Raw genomic sequence first — 23,861 nt, 5'->3', positions numbered from 1 at the left:
CTGTGTGCTCGCGGGTTCCCTACACAACATTAGCCAGGTGTACAAGTTTCTTTGGCTCCTAAGTGTATATGCTCCTCTGATTCCATGGTTAAATCTTCTTTTGCTTTCACTTAAACCGTTTCTTGGATAGGGTCGCTAAACACCACAGTTTACGGTGAATGCTTTAGCAGCAATACGGAAATAAGTAACGACAAATCGCTACATCTTCCATATGCCTCAATATCAGCATATATAATTTATAACTGCCATCAGAACTATTGAAAATATGTTTATAAGTGCAATAAAGTGATCCCCTGATGCCTGATTTTATACACGGACATGTTTTCTGTCTACAGCTCCAATAATATGAGGAAAGTTTGAAGGCTCTGTCGTCGGTTGGGGACGGCATTCCCCTCTGATGTTGATCCATATCACTTTACAAACTTGTTGCACTGTTTCACGGACTACAGCTATTCCCAACTGACATCCATAGTGAAAACCAGGAAGAGAGCATCCGGAAGCCAGATAGTTAAAACATAAAATACATATCTTTTGAGGTCTGTCACTGCAAAAGAAATGGAAAATCTGAAGTACGGATTTGTGAAAGAGTATCGGAAAGTTTACTGTTTGGAAAGCTGATCAGCTGATACACGAAAATCCACATATACCTACTTCAATCAGCTTCTGTTAGTTGTAGGCGTTGTTGCAAGAAGTAAGACTTATGAGAGCTTGAATTCAACTGAAATAGCGCAGGAAGACACAAGAGCTACTGAAGAACCAAACGAGACTTGGATATTAAAGCCCTTAAGGCTGAAGAAGACAAAGGAACTGTTAACAGTGAAATATAGCTTGTAGGGGTATGGAAAGAAATTCTGGCAAAAAATGATGATGATCCAGTCTGTTACTTTCTGTTGTCTTTGCTGAACCATTCAAAAAAAAGTACCTGACAGTAACGAAGTAACCAAAATTAATATTGTGAAAGTCATCACGGATGCTTCTTGTCAGCTCAATCCGCCACTCTGGATCCATCCTGGAACATCAATTTCATTAGTACCGTCCAGCCATCCACTAGCTGTACAAATACATATGAAAATGTGCCAAACGTGGCGTCTCCAGAGACTTTATCTCACACATCAGATAATTCCCAAGAAGTGACCGTTATGAACTGTTTAACATTCGTAATAATATAAGCAATTAGTCATTATCATTTCCATTGGGCCCACTGCAACGCGGGGTCAGCCTAGTTAGTATGGAACTGGCGATGTCAGAGGGCGGCCAGATGCCCTTCCTATCGCCACCCAGTATCCCCCTGGGTCAGAATTAATGTACTGGAGTTGTCTGCATCTAGTGTAAGCCATGACATCGTGCCAACGTTCCTCAAATATCTGCGAGTAGTGGGACGTGGGAACCAGCCCAGTATTCACCTAGTGGGATGTAGAAAGCCACCTAAAAACCACGACCAGGCTGGCTGGGACAGCGGCCCTCGTCGGTAATCCGCCAGACACATTCGATCTGGGCCCGGTGCGTCTACCTGAGTCGAGGAAGCAGCACATTAGCGCCCTCGGCTAACTTGGTAGGTGCATATGTAAGCAACAACTATTAAGCTAAAATGAAATTTGTGTATTACTGATCCATGAATATAGTTATATGAAAGCTGATGATATTAAATTATTTAAATAGGATACGAACAAGCTTACGTGATTGTTACGAGTAGCTTCCTTCAGGGTTACATATGATCGCATTTTCGCTGTCATTCCAGGTGTACCAGTTTCTTTGCCTCTTCAGTGTATATGCTCTGCTGAGCCCACGGTTAAATCTTCTTTTGCTTTTACTTAAATCATTTCCTGGATAAAATTAATTAGTCGAAGCAGTGCAGTTAAAAAATGTATTCTCATACACCCTTAACTCCTTGTACGGTCTCCATTGGTATTTCTCTTATCCGGGAAAGGGTGCACCGAGTGTATGTGTTTTCTGTTTCTGTGGTGCCTTTCTTTCTTCAAATGGCGTACAAAGAGCCAAGTAGCCACAGCACCTTCTGCAGACACTTACAATTATTGTTTCCAGCAGGCTGAATATACAAACTACGCCCATCTGCATATTCTGTGCTGAGAACAATCCACTGACCTGGTCCACACACCGCGGCATTCGGCGGGCCATTGCGTTGTGGCCCCTTAAAGGTGGTCTGAAGGACTTTCGTGAAGTAACACCAAGTGACGCGCCCTGGTTGGCAAATTTAAAATTAACCTGCAAGTACACTTTGTACGTGCGTCTGTGTGTCCTGTAAAGCCATACGATATTAATGGCCCTCCTGTGCAAGATCGTATCCTTGTTCTAACAATTGTGGACGAATATGTGTGCAGGATTTCTTGAGTTTCAATGGAATGGGTCGGCAGAGTCGTATGGCACCAGAAATTTATGTCGGAAGGAGGCATTCTGATACCTTGATTCAACTCTGAAGACCTAGGCACGTCTATCAAAGGAAAACATAAAAACCGAGGAAGGCGTTGGTTGACTTAAGCTTTCACAGTGATGCCCTAGGAAATATGGTCCAGTTCCAGGATTTCATTTGTTACGCTGTGTGACTCCGTTTCATTTTGTAAGGTCGAACGACGTGGAATGGAACCTGACGACGCTGGCAACTTACTCTCTGTCTGATCCTATCATCTGGGAGTCACTGGGCGCCGTTCAGCGCATCACAGGGGCGATGCGTGCCAGGGACACGTGTTTTCTCCAACATCCAATCAACTTGCCTCATCAGTATTTCAGACGACCTGGTGAGTCTCTTATTTGTATGTTTGTTATTGTTGACTTAGGCTTTAATATTCTCGTTAAGGTATGCTACCAAGAAAATTTTCGTTTAAGGCAGTGAACACGTAGATGAGGGGGCAGTGCAGGAGCTGACAACTGCGTCCTGATCAGCGACAAACTCAGAATCAAATAGTAAGCACATGGGAGAAAAAAAGAAACATCTGCTGAGAAGCAGATAGCGCCCAAGCTGGGGACGAATTTCGATTGATGTCAGGTAAACACACCACACGAAAAGTCAGTCCCCTCCCCCCCCCCCTCCCCGAGAGAGTCGGTGCTGAGGCTTGTCTAAACTACAGGGTGTCCATAAAGTTCCTTTACAGCTTCAAAATTTTATTACAACTACAGTTCTTGAAATATTGTAACAACATGTCTTTTATTGTCAGTGTTTAATAGACCTCTTTATGGGCGCCTTTAGTTGGACGAAGCACATGAAGAAGGTACTCAATTTCTTGCCATGTTCGCTGTAGCTTAGAATCATCAACAGTGACACACATGCAGTGACAATGGTATTACGAATCCTTTGCTTCAAATCAGCAATGTCCCATATCTGTGTTGGAAATACGATATCTTTTACATACACCCTAAAAAAAAGTCCAAGCTAGTGATATCCGCCGAACGCAGTGGCCAAGGAATTGGTCCATCCCTCACAATCCATCTGCCTGGAAATATTTCATTGAGGAACCGACGAACATCCAGCCGCCATTATGGTGATGCACGATCTTGCTGGAAAATGATAGTTGCTTGTAAGTCAATCATTTGTGGTGCTACATATTCCGTCAGAAGGTGAAGGTAAACATCTGCCGTAATTGTTCAAGAAAAATGGACCTATTATTCGGTTGCAAATGATTCCACAGCACACAGTCACTTTTGGACTGTCCTGGTGAAGCTCCCTAGTCACTTGTAGGTGTTCATATTCCCAGATTCTCAACTTGTGTCTGTGTAATGTCACTGAAACAAACTCGAATGAGGAATGCTCCATTCTCCGAAAGGCGTTACATCATGTTGAGTGCAAACTCTGTCCGTTTTGGCTTTTCATTTGACTCAAGTGTCTGTAACAGTTGGACTTTGTAAGCACACTACCGTAAGTTCTTGTGGAGGACCTTATTCACAGTTGAACATGGTAGTTGCAACTGTCTGACAGCTGTGCGGATAGACTTCATAGATGAACGAGTGAAGACGTTTAAAACGTTATCGATGTTTTCCTCGGATATTCTTGGTCGCCCGCTCCTCCCTTTATCCAACATTGTCCCTGTCTCCATAATTTTTTTGCCCCATGGATGGATTGAAGGTTGGATCTCTTCCATACTTCGTTCTGAAAATTTGTTGAGTCTGAACATCCGATTTTGTCTCAATAAACCAGGAAAGACACCGTGCCTTCTCTTCAGTAGTTGCCATTTTATAGGGGTTCAGTTTCTTACATCAACAGAGTATCTGAAACACAAAATTTTAGTACATATAAAAAATCTTCAGTAAATAGTGATTAAAATAAAATAAATTTTGTTAAAATATTTCAACAGCAGCTGTTGTAATAAAATTTTGAAGTGGTAAACAGACTTTATGGACACCCTGTATTTACCGTTCATGTTCCACTTCCATACGTGGCTATACTCCATACAAATATTTTCAGAAACGACTTCCCAGCACTTAAATCTGTACTCGATGCTAACAAATTTGTTTTCTTCAGAAACACTTTCCTTGCCATTGCCAGTCTACATTTTCTATCATCTCTACTTCGACCATCATCAGGTATTTGACTCACAAAATATCAAAACTCATCTTCTTTAAGTGTCACATTCCCTAATACAATTTCCTCAGCAGCACCCAATTAAATTCAACTACATTTCATTATCCTCATTTTGCTTTTGTTCATGTTCATCTTATATCCTCCTTGCAAGACACTGCTCTTCCAGGCCCTTTGTGGTCTCTGACAGAATTACAATGTCATTGACAAACCTCAAGGGGATACGGAATCACCTATCCCCGCAATGTTAATATATGCCTACTATAGGGAACATTTTCTCACAAACTACTGGAGACAGAGAGGTAAAAATTTTACTGTATGTGCATTCATATGTTACAACAATACTGAAACAACAGTTTATTGTCAAAGTATTTTCTTACAGAGATATTGTACATTTATTTTTAAGTAAATTTTTTCCATCGCTTTTTACTAGACTATCACCCCTAAGTCTTTTGTAAATCAAGTAATTAAAAAATCGTTGTTTCAGTATGTAATAGGGACCTATGTCACTACGTCATAAAAATTTCAGACTTCTAGGTTGACCAGTACCTGAGATAATGTTCCTAGATGAAGTAAAAAGTAAACTTACGGGAAACGGAGAAAGAAGATTAAAACATTCCTGATCCGTAGCTAATACCCCCTTCACAGTCTTCATAATCATCTTGAAGTCTTCTTTTGGCACCCCTCTGCACCTGTCTTGCTTTTTTCACTAATGTCTTGATTATATTATCAGCATGCCTTAGTCTGTGCTGATCTAAAAAGAACATAGCACGTACCGTACGGGAACCAACACACATACCCAACTTTTGAAGGACCTGGCATTTAGTTATATTTCCAAGATTGAAGGTTGCCACAGCATCATACACACCAAAATGTAGTGTATTAATTCCGACAAACACTGTTTTTGGGAGACGATGCCATATCACACTATTCAAGCACTCGTTGGGGTTCTGCGTTTTTCCGTGAAGACATTTCATCGGAAGACTTCTGTCAGCCAGATCTCTGAAAATGGGCTTTATTTCTGCCATGATGGCTGATGGTAGACTGTGGTGGTGAATGTATTTCTCTCCTGTTGTTAGTCCCCTATTGTATTTACACCAGCTGTTTTCACCTTTGGGGCACAAACCATGTTGTGGATGCTCATCCGTGGATGCGGTGTGGAAATATAAAGCCCATATAGCTCTCCTCATTTCTTCAAGATTGCCTGTATTTTGCCTGATTGCAAGGCCATAGCAGTTCTGAATGTGGTCTATTATGGAATCAGTCAATCTTCCTCTGCCATCCAAGGTTTTCCCATCATCTAGTTTTTTCCCTTTCATAACTGATTTTAACCTTCTCAGCCTGGCACCCATTCTCTTCTGCACATGTCCTATACATTCAAGTTTGCTTATATTTACACTGTTCCCATATGGTTTGCTTTCCAAAACTTCTTTGAATGCTTTAGAGTCACCATCTCCCAGATATTTGACATAGCGAACATTATACCACTGTGAAGAGCGCAATACCCGATCTCACAAATATATAAAAATAAAATAGTTATAATTGTAGTAGAGCTATGTATGATACGTCATTTTAAAGAGGAAACATGGCAGAATATAATACGCCAATAAAAAAAAATTCGATTTTTTAACCCAAAATCCGATTCCGTATCCCCTCAAAGTTTGTATTTCTTCTCCATGGATTTTAATTCCTACTCCAAATTTTTCTTTTATTTCCTTTACTGCTTGCTCAATATACAGATTGAATAGGTTACTACCCTTTCTCACCTCCTTCCCAACCACTGCTTCCCTTTCATGCCCATACTATAGCAGGTCATCAAAATGTAACTTATTCTTGAATGCACGACACATAGCTGCACGCCTCGCCTGGGCCGTCAAAACCAACATTTGACTGTTGATGGCTGGAAACATGTTGCTCGGTCGGACGACTCTAGTTTCGAATTGTACCGAGCGGATGGATGTAAATGGGATGGGTATGGGGACAACCTCATGAATCCATGGACCCTGCATGTCAGCAGTGGACTGTCCAAGCTGATGGAGGCTCTGCAATAGTGTGGGGCATGTGCAGTCTGAGTGATATGGGATCCCTGAAACGTCTAGACACGACTCTCACCGGTGACACATACACATGTATCCTGTCTGATCGCCTGCATCAGTTCATGTCCATTGTGCATTCCGCGGACTTGGGCAATTCCAGCAGGACAATGCGACACCCCACACCTCCAGAATTGTTACAGAGTGGATACAGGGACACTCTTTTGAGTTTAAACACTTCCGCTGGCCACCAAACTCCCCAGACATCAACATTATTGAGCATATCTTGTATGCTTTGCTACGTGCTGCTCAGAAGAGGTCTTCACCCGCTCGTACTATTACGGATTTATGGACAGCCGTGCAGGATTCATGGTGTCAGTTCCCTCCAGCACTACTTCAGACATTAGTCGAGTCTGTGTCACGTTGTGTTGCGGCGTTTTTGCGTGCTCGTGGGGCACCTTTTCGATATTAGCGAAGTATACCAGTTTCTTTGGCTCTTCCGTACATTATATAACAGAATAATTTAGACGTATAATGGGGGTGACACAGAAAGACATAAGGCTACGCTCGATAGAGTCTGAATCTGAAAGTGGCTGTCCAAACAGTAGAAGACGCTCATCTCCAGAGCATCAGGAACTGTCCAGAGAAAGTGAGAACGAACTGTTTGCACCCAAAGTCTATTACAAGACATTGATGAGAACGTACAAGACAACATTTGTGGACTATTACGTTCGTGACTTCATTTCCTACAGCAAACTAGAGAGGCGTTATAGATGCATCAAAAGTAAATCAAATGGCAGCTTATATCTAAATTAGGTGTCTTGCAAAAGGCGAGCAGCGGATCGTTTCAAAGGAAACAGACTGTAGCAACTACGAACTATAAAGAGCTTGCAATATCGCAGTTTGATAGAGCGAGGTTGTATGGATCTACAGTTCACTGTTGGCATCTGCAAATGTGGGCACTTGAAGCGTATAAAATGGTTAGCTTGGACAATTTCAATGACTTTTGGAAGGTGGCCAAGGTCCTGATGTTCAGGAAGTCAGAGAAAGACCACTCGCTCCCACAAAATTGCTGTGCTCGCTCAGAAAGATTGTTGAGAAGGTAATACTTAAACGCATCACTAGGTACTGCAACGCCAATGACACCCTAAGACCGGAGCAATTCGGCTCTATGAATCGCCACTCAAGAACACTACAACTCCTCCACGTAGTGGAACGTATAACACACAGGTACAACCCGAACAGAGGCACAGGGGCCGTGTTCCGGAAGTCCGAAAAAGCTGTCGACCGTCTCTGGCACAACGGCCTTATACGCAAACAAAGCGATGCTGGTTTCCCAGACGGACTCTTACGTCTCATACACTCGTCTCTCACGAACAGATGTTTTAACACCGACGCGCAGGGCAAACAAATGGCACAACATGGTGTCCGAGCTAGAGTGCCCAGGGGAGCATCCTGGGGCCCATCTTGTTCAACCTGTACCTCAATGACTTTCCAGCAACACAAAACCCGGCGTTTGCGATCCACGCGGATGACACAGACTAGAAACCGTCGAACATAAATTCACGGATACAGACGGTACTCAGAAGTGCCAAGCCTTGGTTGGAACGATGGCGTATTAACGTATATGTCGACAAGTTCGAAGCAGTTCTGTTCCAACGTAGACCGAAGCTACTGGGTTACGGTGTGGGATTTGTCCAAAGTATTTTCAGTGGGGGAAATGCAGTGGAGAAGGCTGTGGGCATTCTAGCGAGATCCTCTCCTAGCAATGCAGAATCTGTAGTAGAAACAAGTTAATAGAGGAGCAGGAGCGTAAGATCTGTGCCCTTCAGGTGTAGTTATAAAGCGCCTAGGAGGAACTACATAGGTTGAGGAGGGTGAAGGGTGGTGGGGAATGGGAATTGGCAATTGGCAAAAGGCAACTAGGAAGAGGAGGTATTCAGACTTTGCCTATATGTAATACATTTGACCAACTGTCAAAGTTGGAGAGGAGCCTCACATAGCTTTAGATGAAGGTAACATGCAGCAGTCCTGAGCAGTTAGGAGGCCTATGTCAGTTGCAAAGTCTAACAGAAAGAATAAGGTTCTGCTGTTAGGTAGTACGCACAGTAGAGATGTGGGTCAGCAGTTGCAGAAACTGTTGGAAAATGAGTACCATGTCGCCAGCATTGTGAAGCCTAGTGCAGGGTTGGCTCAAGTGAATGACAGCATAGGGCAGTTATGTAGGAATTTTAATGATAGTTAGCGGAGCAGGGCACAGTCTTGATACGGACGGGGAATATCATGTAGGTGGTGACCTGGTAAAGATAGCTACTCAAACTGGTGGCGCTAATGATCATTTCGTGCAACTCTTTCAGCATCATGATCGGCCTCATCTTAATGTGGCTGTTAGGCGCGTTAACATGGAGCTGGAGAGGTCGCTAATGGCAGAGGGCATGGGTCACATCTCAGTTGTGCCCGTTGGGACTAACAGTAGACTGGGAATCACTAAGCTTGGCCTGCACCTCAGTAGGCATGGGAAGGGGAGGCTGGCAAAGCTTATAGGTGACAGTGCAGTGCGTGGTGGTGGGATCACCTATGGAAAAATTCCTGTAGTTGTTGGTGTTAGAGCTGCACCTTCTGTAGATTGAAGTCAGCTGATAGGTATACCTGCTTAAAGGATGTCCCTCTAACTCGGGGCTCACCTTCAGAGGATGTAATGGTTCTAAGTAGAGAAGGAATTAGCATTTTTCATCAAATTTAGGCATTAGAGATAAAGGTAGGGAACTGCTTATAAATGTTCACTCTGGAATTATTGGCATAACAGAGTACCACTTAAATAATTTGGCAATTCAAAGGCGTCCTTTACCAGGATGCAGATTAGCTGGCTCTCTTTCAAGGAGTTCCTTGCGGGGTGGGGAAATGACTATGAACGTAAAAAACAGTGTTGCATTTGAGTCCACAGACGTATCACGGCACTGCATTGAACAGATATTTGAATGTTGTGCAGGGGAAGTTGAATTTAGTAAAGCTAAACTTCTAATTGTTGTTGTTTATAGGTCCCCCAACTCTGACTTCACAGCGTTTCTGCTCAAGTTATGTAGGAAAGTTAATCCAACTTCAATTGAGAGTTTTTTAAAACTCGTCAAGGAACAAGAACTGCAGGATGTTTATAGTGCCGATAACATAGATGCCAAATATAATACTTTCTTTAACACATATCTCATGCTCTTTGGAAGTTGCTTTCCATTACAACATTCTAAACGGGGTACTAGCAGTAATAGGCAGCCCGGGTGGCTGACTAGTGTAACAAGGATGTCATGTAGGACAAAGTGGGAATTATATCAGAATGTTAGAAGTAGTCTCAATCAAGCTACAGTAGCCCATTACAGTGTCCGCCCCAATGGCTGAATGGTCAGCGTGACGGACTGCTGTCCTCAGGGGCCGGGTTCGATTCCCAGCTGGGTCGGGGATTTTCACCACTCAGGGACTGGATGTTGTGTTATCTTCATCATCATTTCATCTCCATTCGGCGCGCAGGTCGCCCAATGTGGCGTCGAATGTAATAAGACCAGCACCAAAGCAGTTGGACTTGTCCTGTAAAGGGCCTCCCAGCCAATGACGCCAAATTCTTATTTCAATTTTTACATTACAAAAAGTATTGTAAGGTGCTTGAAAATGTCATTAGGAAGGCAGAGAATATGTGGTATACAAATAGAATAGCTAATTCGAGGGGTAAAATAAAAACCATATGGTCAGTTGTGAAGGAAGTGTCTGGTCAGCAGCAGAAGGTCGATGATATAAAGTCAGTTCGCAGAAAAAATATTTCTGTTACTGATAAATCACATATATGTACAGTATTTAACAATCGTTTTCTGAGCATTGCTGGTGAACCAAATAAAAATTTAATTTATACAGGGAATCATATAACTTTCTCGGCAAATGCCTTTCCAAGAATGATATCTGAAATACTCCTCTTTGATACAGACAAGGAAGAGATTGAGTCAATAATTAAATCACTGAAGACTAAGGACTCTCATAGATATGATGGAAGGCCTAGCAGAATATTAAAGTACTGTGCTGCACATGTTAGCCCTGTATTTAGCCATATTTGTAACTTTTCCTTTAGGAATTGTCATTTTCCTAAACGATTAAAGTACTCAGTAGTAAAGCCACTTTTTAAAAAGAGAGAAAGGGATCATGTAGACAATTTTAGACCTATTTCTATGCCATCAGTGTTTGCTAAAGTTGTTGAAAAGGCTGTGTATATAAGGATATTTGATCATTTTATATCACACAATTGGCTATAAAATGTACAGTACGGCTTTAGAAATCGTTTAACGATTGAAAATGCTATACTCTCTTTTCTCTGTGAGGTAATGGACAAGTTAAACAAAAGGTTTCGAATGCTAGGTGTATTTTTTGATTTAACTAAGGCATTTGATTCTGTTGAACACAAAATATTGCTCCAGAAGTTGAACCATTACGGAACACGGGGAGTAGCTCACAATTGGTTCCCCTCATACTTTAGCAACAGACAGCGAAAGGTCATTATTTGCAATGTTGAGAATGGCTGTGATGTGGTGTCTGAGTGGGGTACAGTCAAGTAGGGGGGTGCCACAGGGATCAGTGTTGGGGCCACTCCTGTTCCTTACTTATATAAATGATATGCCCTCTAGTATTACGGTAACTCTAAAATATTTATGTTTGCTGATGACACTAGCTTGGTAGTAAAGGATGTTGTGTGCAACATTGGCTTGGTTTCAAATTGTGCAGTTCATGACCTGTTCATGGCTTGTTGAAAATAAACTAACGCTAAATCACAGTAAGACTCAGGTTTTACCGTTTCTAACATACAATTCAACGAAACCAGACGTTATAATTTCACAGAATGGGCATAAGATTAGTGAAACTGAACAGTTCAAATTTCTAGGTGTTCAGTTAGATAGAAAGCTGTCGAGGAAAGCCCAGGTTCAGGATCTTGTTGAAAGACTTAATGCTGCTATTTTACTATTCGAACGGTATCTGAAGTGAGTGATTGTTGGACACGAAAATTACTCTACTTTGCTTATTTTCATTCGCTCATGTCATATGGTATTATATTTTGGGGTAACTCTACCCATTCTAAAATGATATTTTTTGTTCAGAAACGGGCGGTTCAGGCAATATGTGGTGTAAGTTCACGAACCACTTGTCGACCTCTGTTCACGAGTCTGGGTATTTTGCATTGGCGTCTGAACATATATATGTTTCCTACTGTTATTTCTTGTAAACAGTATTAGCTTATTCCCAAGAATAAGCTTTCATTCAGTTAATACTCTGCAGAAATCAAACCTGCGTTTGGGTCGGACTTCCTCAACTGTTATGCAGAAAAGTATGCAGTATACTGCCACATCCATTTTCAATAAGCTACCAGTTCCTGAAGAGGGGCAGCAGCCTTTTCAGTAGTTGCAGGGGCTACAGTCTGGATGATTGGCTGATCTGGCTTTGTAACACTAGCCAAAACGGCCTTGCTGTGCTGGTACTGCGAACGGCTGAAAGCAAAGGGAAACTACAGCCGTAATTTTTCCCGAGGGCATGCAGCTTTAAATGATGATGGCGTCCTCTTGGGTAAAATAATAGTCCCCCATTCGGATCTCCGGGCGGGGACTACTCCAGAGAACGTCGTTATCACGTGAAAGAAAAAGAAATAAGAACTTTGAGGTTCGCCGATGACATTGTAATTCTGTCAGAGACAGCAAAGGACTTGGAAGAGCAGTTGAACGGAATGGACAGTGTCTTGAAAGGAGGATATAAGATGAACATCAACAAAAGCAAAATGAGGATAATGGGATGTAGTCGAACTAAGTCGGGTGATGCTGAGGGAATTAGATTAGGAAATGAGACACTTAAAGTAGTAAAGGAGTTTTGCTATTTGGGGAGCAAAATAACTGATGATGGTCGAAGTAGAGAGGATATAAAATGTAGACTGGCAATGGCAAGGAAAGCGTTTCTGAAGAAGAGAAATTTGTTAACATCGAGTATAGATTTAAGTGTCAGGAAGTCATTTCTGAAAGTATTTGTATGGAGTGTAGCCATGTATGGAAGTGAAACATGGATGATAAATAGTTTGGACAAAAGGAGAATAAATGCTTTCGAAATGTGGTGCTACAGAAGAATGCTGAAGATTAGATGGGTAGATCAGATAACTAATGAGGAGGTATTGAATAGAATTGGGGAGGAGTTTGTGGCACAACTTGACAAGAAGAAGGGACCGGTTGGTGCGACATGTTCTGAGGCATCAAGGGATCACTAATTTAGTATTGGAGGGCAGCGTGGAGGGTAAAAGTCTTAGAGGGAAACCAAGAGATGATTATATTAAGGAGATTCAGAAGGATGTTGGTTGCAGTAAGTACTGGGAGATGGAGAAGCTTGCACAGGAAAGAGTAGCATGGAGAGCAGCATCAAACCAGTCTCTGGACTAAAGGCCACAACAACAACAACAACAACCACTCGAATTCAAAAATATTAGCAGTAATCCACGCGCTTTCAAATCGAAACTGGAGTTTCCTCATGGGTCACTCCTTGTATTCTGTCGAAGAGTTTCTTGAAAAATTAAGCTGACTCTTGTTGAATTGTTGATTGCGTTTACTTAAACTTACAGACAGACTTTTTTCGGGTTCATAAACATTTATTGTAATGTGTTAGGACTTTTATGTTATAGTTTCGTGTGCTGACACGTTCCATGACCTTGGAGATTAGCTCCTAAATTTAGTACTATGAAACTTGACGTGTCAATAAAAAATAATCAACATTGTCGACAGGTAACACTACATACAGGCTCCATACGTTTCCGAGAGAAAGTCAGATATCTCGGTGTCTGGCTGGACCAGAAACTTACATTTGGGGACTACATAGAATACGTTGCCAATCGGGCGCACGCAAGGCTGAAGCAACTCTAGCCAATGCTCAACAGGGAAAGTACACTGAATAGCATGGTGTCGAGGTCCGTGCACATGACACTGTTTAGAACTCTGATGGCGTACGCAGCTCCCGTCTGGGGATATGCAGCTCCTACACGACTGCGCCGCCTGCAGATCATACAGAACATAGTGCTACGAATCATTAGCAACGCTCCGCGCTCTACACGCACCGTGGATCTTCACAATGAAAACTGCCTTGGACCCTTCAAGGGAGTATTCAAACGACACGCCACACGACTAAACAGGAGCTCGGGACACTCGAGCAGCCCTTTCACCCTTACACTGGGAAACTATTATCACAACCATAGGTGGAAGCATAAGCGGCCAAAGACTCTATTCGCTAGGGCATAACCACCTACGACAAGCACGCATCCACAAGCAACAAGATAGGCAAGCCCCTGCATATCATTAACGTTGGCTGGATATGCCAGCTGCTACTAAATCCGACCAACAGGCTACAGCATGGAAACCGACAAACTTGCACATTGACGCACAAACAAACCGCCAACACTTCCCTACAGCGTGAATCTGATGTATGACCTATCGGGCACAAAACGATGATGAACCTCTCCGTTACAGGTACGCTGACGCTGACCGAGAAGTGGAAACTGCTACCCACCGGCAGCCGCAGAGTAACACCATCGCACGACGACAAAGGTATGCGCCTGCATGATACCCACTACTAACAGAGCCCACCCTTGCACGACCTGTCGCAGGAAGCAAGAAAACCGCTACTGCTCTTACAACCCGACCCAACTGTCGCAGAGGTTTTTTTTCCCTTAGCTCTTGCCTTGGCACTTTTTTACCTCTGCCCTACCAACCGATACCCTTCGGTCATCTTTCGACCCAATCTACCTCCAAATGAGCGCGCATTAGTAGTTAACCTTAACCAGACTTTCGCAAACATCGCAGTACCCACATCCTGAGAGATTTCACTTTAGCGACACTAACCCTTATGCAGAGTACATGTTTTGTGCTGGCCATCAAGCGGGTGAGTAGGGGGGGGGGGGGGGCGAGGGGCTCCACCTCTTATTAAAAAAATTTCAAAGTTTCGATTTCTTTCATCAACGATCTTAAGTCTGAATACGGCATTTCATCCAGGTATATTACTTTATTTGTCACACGTAGGGAGACAGAAGACAGTAATAGTACACTCCTGGAAATTGAAATAAGAACACCGTAAATTCATTGTCCCAGGAAGGGGAAACTTTATTGACACATTCCTGGGGTCAGATAAATCACATGATCACACTGACAGAACCACAGGCACATAGACACAGGCAACAGAGCATGCACAATGTCGGCACTAGTACAGTGTATATCCACCTTTCGCATCAATGCAGGCTGCTATTCTCCCATGGAGACGATCGTAGAGATGCTGGATGTAGTCCTGTGGAACGGCTTGTCATGCCATTTCCACCTGGCGCCTCAGTTGGACCAGCGTTCGTGCTGGACGTGCAGACCGCGTGAGACGACGCTTCATCCAGTCCCAAACATGCTCAATGGGGGACAGATCCGGAGATCTTGCTGGCCAGGGTAGTTGACTTACACCTTCTAGAGCACGTTGGGTGGCACGGGATACATGCGGACGTGCATTGTCCTGTTGGAACAGCAAGTTCCCTTGCCGGTCTAGGAATGGTAGAACGATGGGTTCGATGACGGTTTGGATGTACCGTGCACTATTCAGTGTCCCCTCGACGATCACCAGTGGTGTACGGCCAGTGTAGGAGATCGCTCCCCACACCATGATGCCGGGTGTTGGCCCTGTGTGCCTCGGTCGTATGCAGTCCTGATTGTGGCGCTCACCTGCACGGCGCCAAACACGCATACGACCATCATTGGCACCAAGGCAGAAGCGACTCTCATCGCTGAAGACGACACGTCTCCATTCGTCCCTCCATTCACGCCTGTCGCGACACCACTGGAGGCGGGCTGCACGATGTTGGGGCGTGAGCGGAAGACGGCCTAACGGTGTGCGGGACCGTAGCCCAGCTTCATGGAGACGGTTGCGAATGGTCCTCGCCGATACCCCAGGAGCAACAGTGTCCCTAATTTGCTGGGAAGTGGCGGTGCGGTCCCCTACGGCACTGCATAGGATCCTACGGTCTTGGCGTGCATCCGTGCGTCGCTGCGGTCCGGTCCCAGGTCGACGGGCACGTGCACCTTCCGCCGACCACTGGCGACAACATCGATGTACTGTGGAGACCTCACGCCCCACGTGTTGAGCAATTCGGCGGTACGTCCACCCGGCCTCCCGCATGCCCACTATACGCCCTCGCTCAAAGTCCGTCAACTGCACATACGGTTCACGTCCACGCTGTCGCGGCATGCTACCAGTGTTAAAGACTGCGATGGAGCTCCGTATGCCACGGCAAACTGGCTGACACTGACGGCGGCGGTGCACAAATGCTGCGCAGCTAGCGCCATTCGACGGCCAACACCGCGGTTCCTGGTGTGTCCGCTGTGCCGTGCGTGTGATCATTGCTTGTACAGCCCTCTCGCAGTGTCCGGAGCAAGTATGGTGGGTCTGACACACCGGTGTCAATGTGTTCTTTTTTCCATTTCCAGGAGTGTATACGTCAGAGGCACAACAGTTTGTGGAGGAAGTCGCTATGACACAGCAGGGTGTAGAGAAAGGAAGTGTTTGGGACAGTGACCAGACTCAGTTCCAGTATGAAATGTCTTCATCATCAACACTGTCCCAGAGAGGAGAGAAAACTACAGCTAGTGTGTTGCAATCTGTAAATAGTTCTACCCACATCTACCCAATTGATGTGGCGTTATCAATAACAGGCAATCAAACAAGTCGTACATCTGTCGTCAAGATGCCAAAGACACTTTCAGCCCAAATATTTCAAATATACTTGAAAAAAAAACTGCCCACGAAACACGCATGTGGAGGCAAGAAAAAGTGGAACAATGACTAGAAAACGTTACACGTGTTCTTTAGTCATTTTTCCAAATTTTCTTACCTCCACATGCGTGTTTTGTGGGCAGTTTTTTTCAAGTATCTGGCATTAGAAAACGTTACATGTGTTCTTTAATGCCAGATACTTGAAAAAAACTGCCCACGAAACACGCATGTGGGGACAAGAAAAAGTGGAGAAATGACTAAAGAACATGGAACCAGTGAAAAGAATCCACTGCTGTGCGATTCCTGGTCAGCTCATACAGGTTGTACATTTCTAGATGCAAGTTTTCCAAACAAATATGTTATGCTGAAGATATTGCCACCGAAAACAAATAAATATTGTCAACCCCCTTTAATGTTTACTTCTTTCGGCAGTATAAGTCCTGTAGCAGAAGGACTGCTGATTTTTTAAAACTACGAGTAGCCAAACCGCAAGTGAAGATACATGATGGTTATTTCACCATCTTGACTTCGCTATGTGGTTTACAATTAATTTTCTGCAAAAAATTATCCACCTGTGTTGCAAAATTCTTGGCGAGAGGCAGGCTGTGACATTTACATACTCATGTGATCATCTGAAAATGTAAGTAGTCTGGTTTCTGATACTAGACTGCTTGAAAGCGAAAGTGATTTTGAATATAAAAACGTGGCTTTAGTGAGGTGTGCACATTGTTCTCTTCCGATTTGTTTCAACCACTTCAACGAAATCCCACATATGCACTATGAGAAGGAGTATAGGATATGTGTTTTGCGCTATTATAATCACTTTAAGCAGAGGCCTTTTTGCACTATTCATTGAAAAGTGATGATATGCTGACGTCATTGAATTACGTAAAATATCCCTCCTATGGAACTGATATCTTCTTACTTTGTTTATCTCTATTTAAATGTCACTTTTGGCTGAATGGAAATTGTACCATGGAAAAGACACAACTAGTTTCTTTTTATGATCGAGTGTTGTTCTGAATAAGATTCTATGCTGTACCAATGTTCGAGGTCAAAGATGTCCCTTGGTAATAAGTCAACATTACAACATGCATAGAACAAGAGAAGTACCTAGTTATAACCAGTGATGACCAGTTATCGTGTGCTAATGTGCCACAGCACACTATAAATATCACACCAAAATTATGCCATTTCTCCTTGAATGCAACGTCAAATCACACTAAAGTTACACCATTTCTCTTCGAATGCAGGCCTCTAATTGCTATAAAATTACCTACTTCTCTTATAATCGGTGCTGATATGGAAATGAAACCGAAGAAAACATTTTTTATAGTGCCTTGTCTGCTATTACTAGAAATCAGTGTCGAGGGATGTAAATGATGATCAGCCACACTATGATCAACTCTGCGAAAGGACTCATTGGCTGTTTTCGACTGCACGTGGTCCGATGTGACTCCATCCTTTCCAGAACTGCAACGTTGGTCACAGCGTGAGGTCAGTATTTTTCTTTGAAACTGCATTTGGCAGATTGTGCGAGAGTAGGGTATAAGGGGTGTTTGAGTAGCTATTGTTGTAACGTCGCTGTGGCTTAGCGGTCTAGCACACAGACTAGTACGAAAACACTGGAAAATAGTTTCATCAACTAGTTTATTGTCCAGAACCATTCCATATGTTCGAATACTCAAACACCCATGAAAATCTAGAATATTTATCCCAGCTATCTAACTAATTGAAGAGTTTATTAAAACCTTATTATAAACCCATTGGATAAGACTCTATTAGAGCAGAACTTTTGGAATGGTCTCTGTCGTTCTTGTTGTTGTTGTGTTCTTCAGTCCAGAGACCGGTTTGATGCAGCTCTCCATGCTACTCTATCCTGTGCAAGCTTCTTCACCTCCTAGTACCTACTGCAACTTACATCGTTCTTAATCTGCTTACTGTATTCATCTCTTGGTCTCCCTCTACGATTTTTACACTCCATGCTTTCCTCCAGTACTAAATTGATGATCCCCTGATGCCTCAGAACGTGCCATACCAACCGATCCCTTCTAGTCAAGTTGTGCTAAAATTCCTCTTCTCCCCAATTCTGTTCAGTGCTTCTTCATTAGTTACGTGATGTATCCACCTAATCTTCACCATTCTTCCTTAGCGCCATATTTCGAAAGCTTCTTTCTCTGCTGGTCTACACCATTTATCGTCCATGTTTCACTGCCACACATGACTACCCTCCATTGTTGTTGTTGTGGTCTTCAGTCCTGAGACTGGTTTGATGCAGCTCTCCATGCTACTCTATCCTGTGCAAGCTTCTTCATCTCCCAGTACCTACTGCAACCTACATCCTTCTGAATCTGCTTAGTGTATTGATCTCTTGGTCTCTCTCTACGATTTTTACCCTCCACGCTGCCCTCCAATACTAAATTGGTGATCCCTTGATGCCTCAGAACATGTCGTACCAACCGGTCCCTTCTTCTTGTCAAGTTGTGCCACAAACTCCTCCCCAATTCTATTCAATACCTCCTCATTAGTTATCTGATCCACCCATCTAATCTTCAGCATTCTTCTGTAGCACCACATTTCGAAAGCATTTATTCTCCTTTTGTCCAAACTATTTATCATCCATGTTTCACTTCCATACATGGCTACACTCCATACAAATACTTTCAGAAATGATTTCCTGACACTTAAATCTATACTCGATGTTAACAAATTTCTCTTCTTCAGAAACGCTTTCCTTGCCATTGCCAGTCTACATTTTATATCCTCTCTACTTCGACCATCATCAGTTATTTTGCTCCCCAAATAGCAAAACTCCTTTACTACTTTAAGTGTCTCATTTCCTAATCTAATTCCCTCAGCATCACCCGACTTAGTTCGACTACATTCCATTATCCTCGTTTTGCTTTTGTTGATGTTCATCTTATATCCTCCTTTCAAGACACTGTCCATTCCATTCAACTGCTCTTCCAAGTCCTTTGCTGTCTCTGACAGAATTACAATGTCATCGGCGAACCTCAGAGTTTTTATTTCTTCTCCATGGATTTTAATACCTACTCCGAATTTTTCTTTTGTTTCCTGTACTGCTTGCTACCCTCCATACCTTTCAGAAAAGACTTCCTGACATTTAATTCTATATTCGATCGCAACTAATTTCTCTTCTTAAGAAACGCTGTCCTTGCCATAGTCAATCTACATTTTGTATCGTCTCTATTTCGACCATACTCAGTAATTTTGCTTCCGAAGTAGCAAAACTGATGTACTGTAAGGTTTTTGACTGGTCAGGATGATGGAGGGTGGGCGTGAGGGTCTTAGGGCGAGCCAGTGATCAGCATTTGAACACGGTCGAATAATTTACTTTAACTTTCATTAAAAACTCGTTACATACACACTCAGAAGCGGTCAGTGTCCTCGCACCCTACCAACCGGAACGCGACGCGGAAGCCCGGTTTCTAACGACGCAGCAGGACGTCTGATGACAACAGCCGCCCGGCCGACAGAAAGACCCACTTTTATTCTGCGTTGCTAGCTGCCACGCGCGGGCGGCGACCCGGCAATGCGGAATCAGCGGTGACGGAAATACGTGTACCGCGCTGTGGGGTGAACGATCGCTTGCCTACTTCACCTGTTCCCTTACAGCACTACTTTAACTGTCCCATTTCCTAATCTAATTCCCCTAGCATCACCTGATTTAACTCGGCTACATTCCACACAGTCTTTACCAAAAACAAAAAAAGAGCTAAAATTAATCTTTGAGAAAACGTAATAAATGAGAAAACTTGCAAGTGAGTAGGTTACATGCTCGCCGTTCTGTCCGCAACTCTGCTCTCCAACTAAGCTCCCACTGCTACCCTCTACAACACTCAGGTGTCGATTACTTGGCCTGTGTCTCTGAAAAACAGCCAAAAACTACGGGCCAATCCCAAGCTAACAAGATCAACGCTTTGAGGGGCCCAATACATATTGTATTTACACTAAAACTAATGAAGTATGTATATACAATGTTTCCGATTTTATCATCACTTTTTCTCCCCATATATTGTATTATACAACATTTAAATTTAATATTTTACATTTAAGATTCTCTTTTCTACAAGATGTACAATATATGAGGCATGAACTGACTGGCAGCAGCAGATTAAGGGAGCCACACATACATACACAGTCACACATATCCATAAACGTACATAAGACGAATGAGTCATCCAGCTATTCTGCGTACACTCGCACACACAACTGCTATCTACAGATAAACAGCCATCCAGACACTCAATTGGACAAGTGAATAGGGTGAGAATGGGATGATTCCGATCCTGTCTGCTCGGGTCAACTATTTGTTGTCATGACACAACAGAAAAACGTTAAAGCTGTTTCACTGTCTCTTGCTAATATATCTGGCGTCGAATGGATGGTTCCCCAGGTATGACGGGTAAAAAACAAGGGCTTGTAAAATTAATGAAGACAAATCCATTGATGTTGGAAACTTTCATTTCATGAAATACCATTTCACAATACCCAAAGAAAATGTCTGTGCAGCCTTAATAATGGATCACTTTATGCAATTCAGATTGTCATGAAGACTGTTTTCATTAGTACCAGCGGATTGAATCATCAGAAATTTCAAGAATTTCTCAGAAGTTTGAATGCTGAGGATGGGGATATGCTATGTTTTACGGAAGAAAGGTGGACAGTGAAAGCCATATGGTAAAAATATTTTACACAGTAATTAATTATATCAAATCGTCCATCATAGCGAAAGAAAAATCTGTGGCATAACTTCACTGTGCCAACTGGGTGGCAGAATTAGCATTTCTGGTAGATTTCACTGCTCGTTTAAGTGACTTAAACAGCTGTCTCCTAAGTGGAAACCGACGTATCAGCACAACGCTTCAAAAAATAAACGCACTCCAAATGAAACTGAAATTATGGCAAGCGCAAGCAAATGAAAACAATTTTTTTTTCTGTTTAACACGCTGGCTGAACATAATCTTAAAGATCAGATAATGTACACAGCCATACTTTTCGTTTTGATGCAAGATTTTGAAAATCGGTTTCAGAATTTAAATTTTTGTGTTTATGCAACACCTTTTACATATAATAAAGATAAATTGCCACGAGATTTTCAGATGGAATGCATAGAGTTGCAGTCTCGCATCAAGCCAAAGATAAATTTGGTCATGTACCTTTGGTTGCAAATCGCACCCGCCCATATCCCTCTTGCTGCAGGGTCATGCGACATGTAAGTCATCTCTGTTTGGAAACACGTATGTTTGCGAACAGTTATTTTCAAGATTACAGCATACAAAGAGAGAAACAAAGAATAGAAACAAAACCTCTGACGAACATTTTGACGACGCCCTGAAATTGCTACCACTTTGATCGAACCTGATGTTGATACATTATTTTCCCAAATTCAAAGTCAAATGTTACATTAATTCTACGATTTTTGATTAGTTTTTGAATCTCCGCCCAAGACCATAGCGATATCAACAACGGTACATATCTACCAGAAGCCCTGTAGTTACTCTAAATCATACGGCCATGTTGGGGTGCTCTGTGGTTGCTGGTGCTTTTTAAGAAAGAATTTAGGAGTTCGGATTGACAACACACATGCAGACTACCAAGATCCTGCCGCTATCCTCAATACCAGTCGAGTCATTTTGGAAAGGCAATGACCTGCAGTATGCTGCAGTTAGGTGCAAGGCGGTTCTGTGCTGTGAGCTCATACACTTCCTCAGAGTAACCAGTGAGGCAGAGGAGAAAAGTTTTGTCAAAATTAGGGGAAAAGACAGCGTGATATATCAAGGGGGGGGGGGGGCAATTGCAGTGTGATTCAGAACTTTTAACCAGAGTTTCACACTGAACCTTCAAGGTAGAGAGTCTGTTAAGGCATTCAGCCATGTAATCCACCTCAGCGTGTACTCGCTTGTTTTGACCCATTAAAGATTGCCTAGTTTCATCTGTCTTCCACAGGGTATAGCTAAAAACAGGAATGTCTTAATGGCCAGATCACAGACAAGGTACTTGAATATTAGTCTGAAATGTCGCTTCTGGCTTGCACTCATTGTAAAGATAAATAAAAAACTTCTACTCCCTATAAAAATCCGGAAATTAACAAAATTTGAGAGGCAGAAGCCAGATTATTCAATTCATGTTTACAGGTTGGGTGTAGATAAAAGCAAGCCAGATGACAAAGAAAACACTGGGTGGAAAGAAGTCAAGCATAAAGTAAATGGACACCTCCAACATAGCCATTTAGTGTTGCAAACACATATATTTCTTGCTATTCGCCAAATGTGTAAAGCAACACTACATCTGATCAAGATAATGTCCCACCAACTTTCGTACCGATTGTCAAAACGCCATGGGTCACAGCAATTTCCCCATAGATTTCTAAACTCTTCTACTGAGAGCAACTGTCTCCGCAATTACACCTGTCGGAAGCAGTATGTGTGGAAAAACATGCTGAGGATAGAAAGTTGTTCGTGTTTAAGAATGCCCATCACCGGGAGCACTGCCTCCTTGTCGTATATGCTTTCAGTCTTTACTGCCTCCTGTGGCGCATTGTGAAGGTGGTCGCACTGCCTCTCATACCACCTTCACTGTACATCACATACTGTATGCAGTGGCGTATCAAGTTGTATGCTCATATAACTCTAATCTCAATCAATTCAAATCATACATCAGGGGTAATCCTGCGAAATGGTTGCTGTGTGAGCTTCAAAAACTTGTGTGGCATGTTGATGCTAACTATAGCAAAAACATTCCAACTACCAAATTGCAGCATAATGGTGTCTTATATCAGCAGGAGTTCAGTATCATATTTACGGGGTGTCACTGAAAAGAAAAGCGGAAATTCCTCTTAGAGACCACCATCATCAAACAGGGAAGTTCTGCAGTGCAAATTACAGTACATGCATCATGAAATATCAACTGCCATGACACATACCCAACGCCTTCCATAATTTGAGCGGTTGCGATGCTCACAGTCTTGTTGAACATGTCGATGATTATTTCTGCTTGAAAAATGATAGTTTCAGTGTCATACCCAACAATATTGAGAGCTACATCTCGTTTTCCAAACGTTACATGCCAAGAATAACGTTCCACTTCCAGTATCCAGTAGGTTTCATGCAAGAGCCTCCTCAGAAACTTGCTAAGACAGTGCATCACTCGAATATGCATATCCCCAAAACTGTATACACTGTCGATGCAAAGTATCAGCTTGTGACAAAGAATGGCGTCATTCATGGATTCGGAGGAGAGACTCAATGTAACCACACTGTCTGATATAACTGCATTTACTAGTAGACTCACAGGCACTTCCATAATGAATACAGAATATGGGCATGCGAATGTTTGGGAAGAGTTGGACATCTCTGATTTAGTGGAATCTGTTTGATTTTACATGGAATCTGACATACACCTGCTCACAGATCCTGTCTTCCATTACACAGTACCAGAGCTTGTGTGGGATGCAGTGTTAAAAAGGACTTGTGCCAACATCG

The 23,861-nt window shown here is 42.8% G+C and overlaps 1 protein-coding gene across 1 annotated transcript in view; it reads left to right on the top strand.

Annotated features, from left to right (window-relative positions):
• Nucleotides 1–23,861, top strand: part of LOC126213154 (uncharacterized) — a 123,061-nt gene that overhangs the window by 16,758 nt on the left and 82,442 nt on the right. Inside the window, exons 3-4 of the mRNA XM_049940777.1 lie at nucleotides 2,581–2,753; nucleotides 14,082–14,159. Of these exons, the coding sequence (XP_049796734.1) occupies nucleotides 2,581–2,753; nucleotides 14,082–14,159 (251 nt within the window). The remainder of the gene's footprint in view (nucleotides 1–2,580; nucleotides 2,754–14,081; nucleotides 14,160–23,861) is intronic.

The sequence above is a fragment of the Schistocerca nitens genome, chromosome 11, assembly GCF_023898315.1.
Source record: "Schistocerca nitens isolate TAMUIC-IGC-003100 chromosome 11, iqSchNite1.1, whole genome shotgun sequence".
Lineage (NCBI taxonomy): Eukaryota > Metazoa > Arthropoda > Insecta > Orthoptera > Acrididae > Schistocerca > Schistocerca nitens.
Note: the sequence above shows the minus strand (reverse complement) of the source record. Positions and strands in the feature narration are given on the sequence as shown.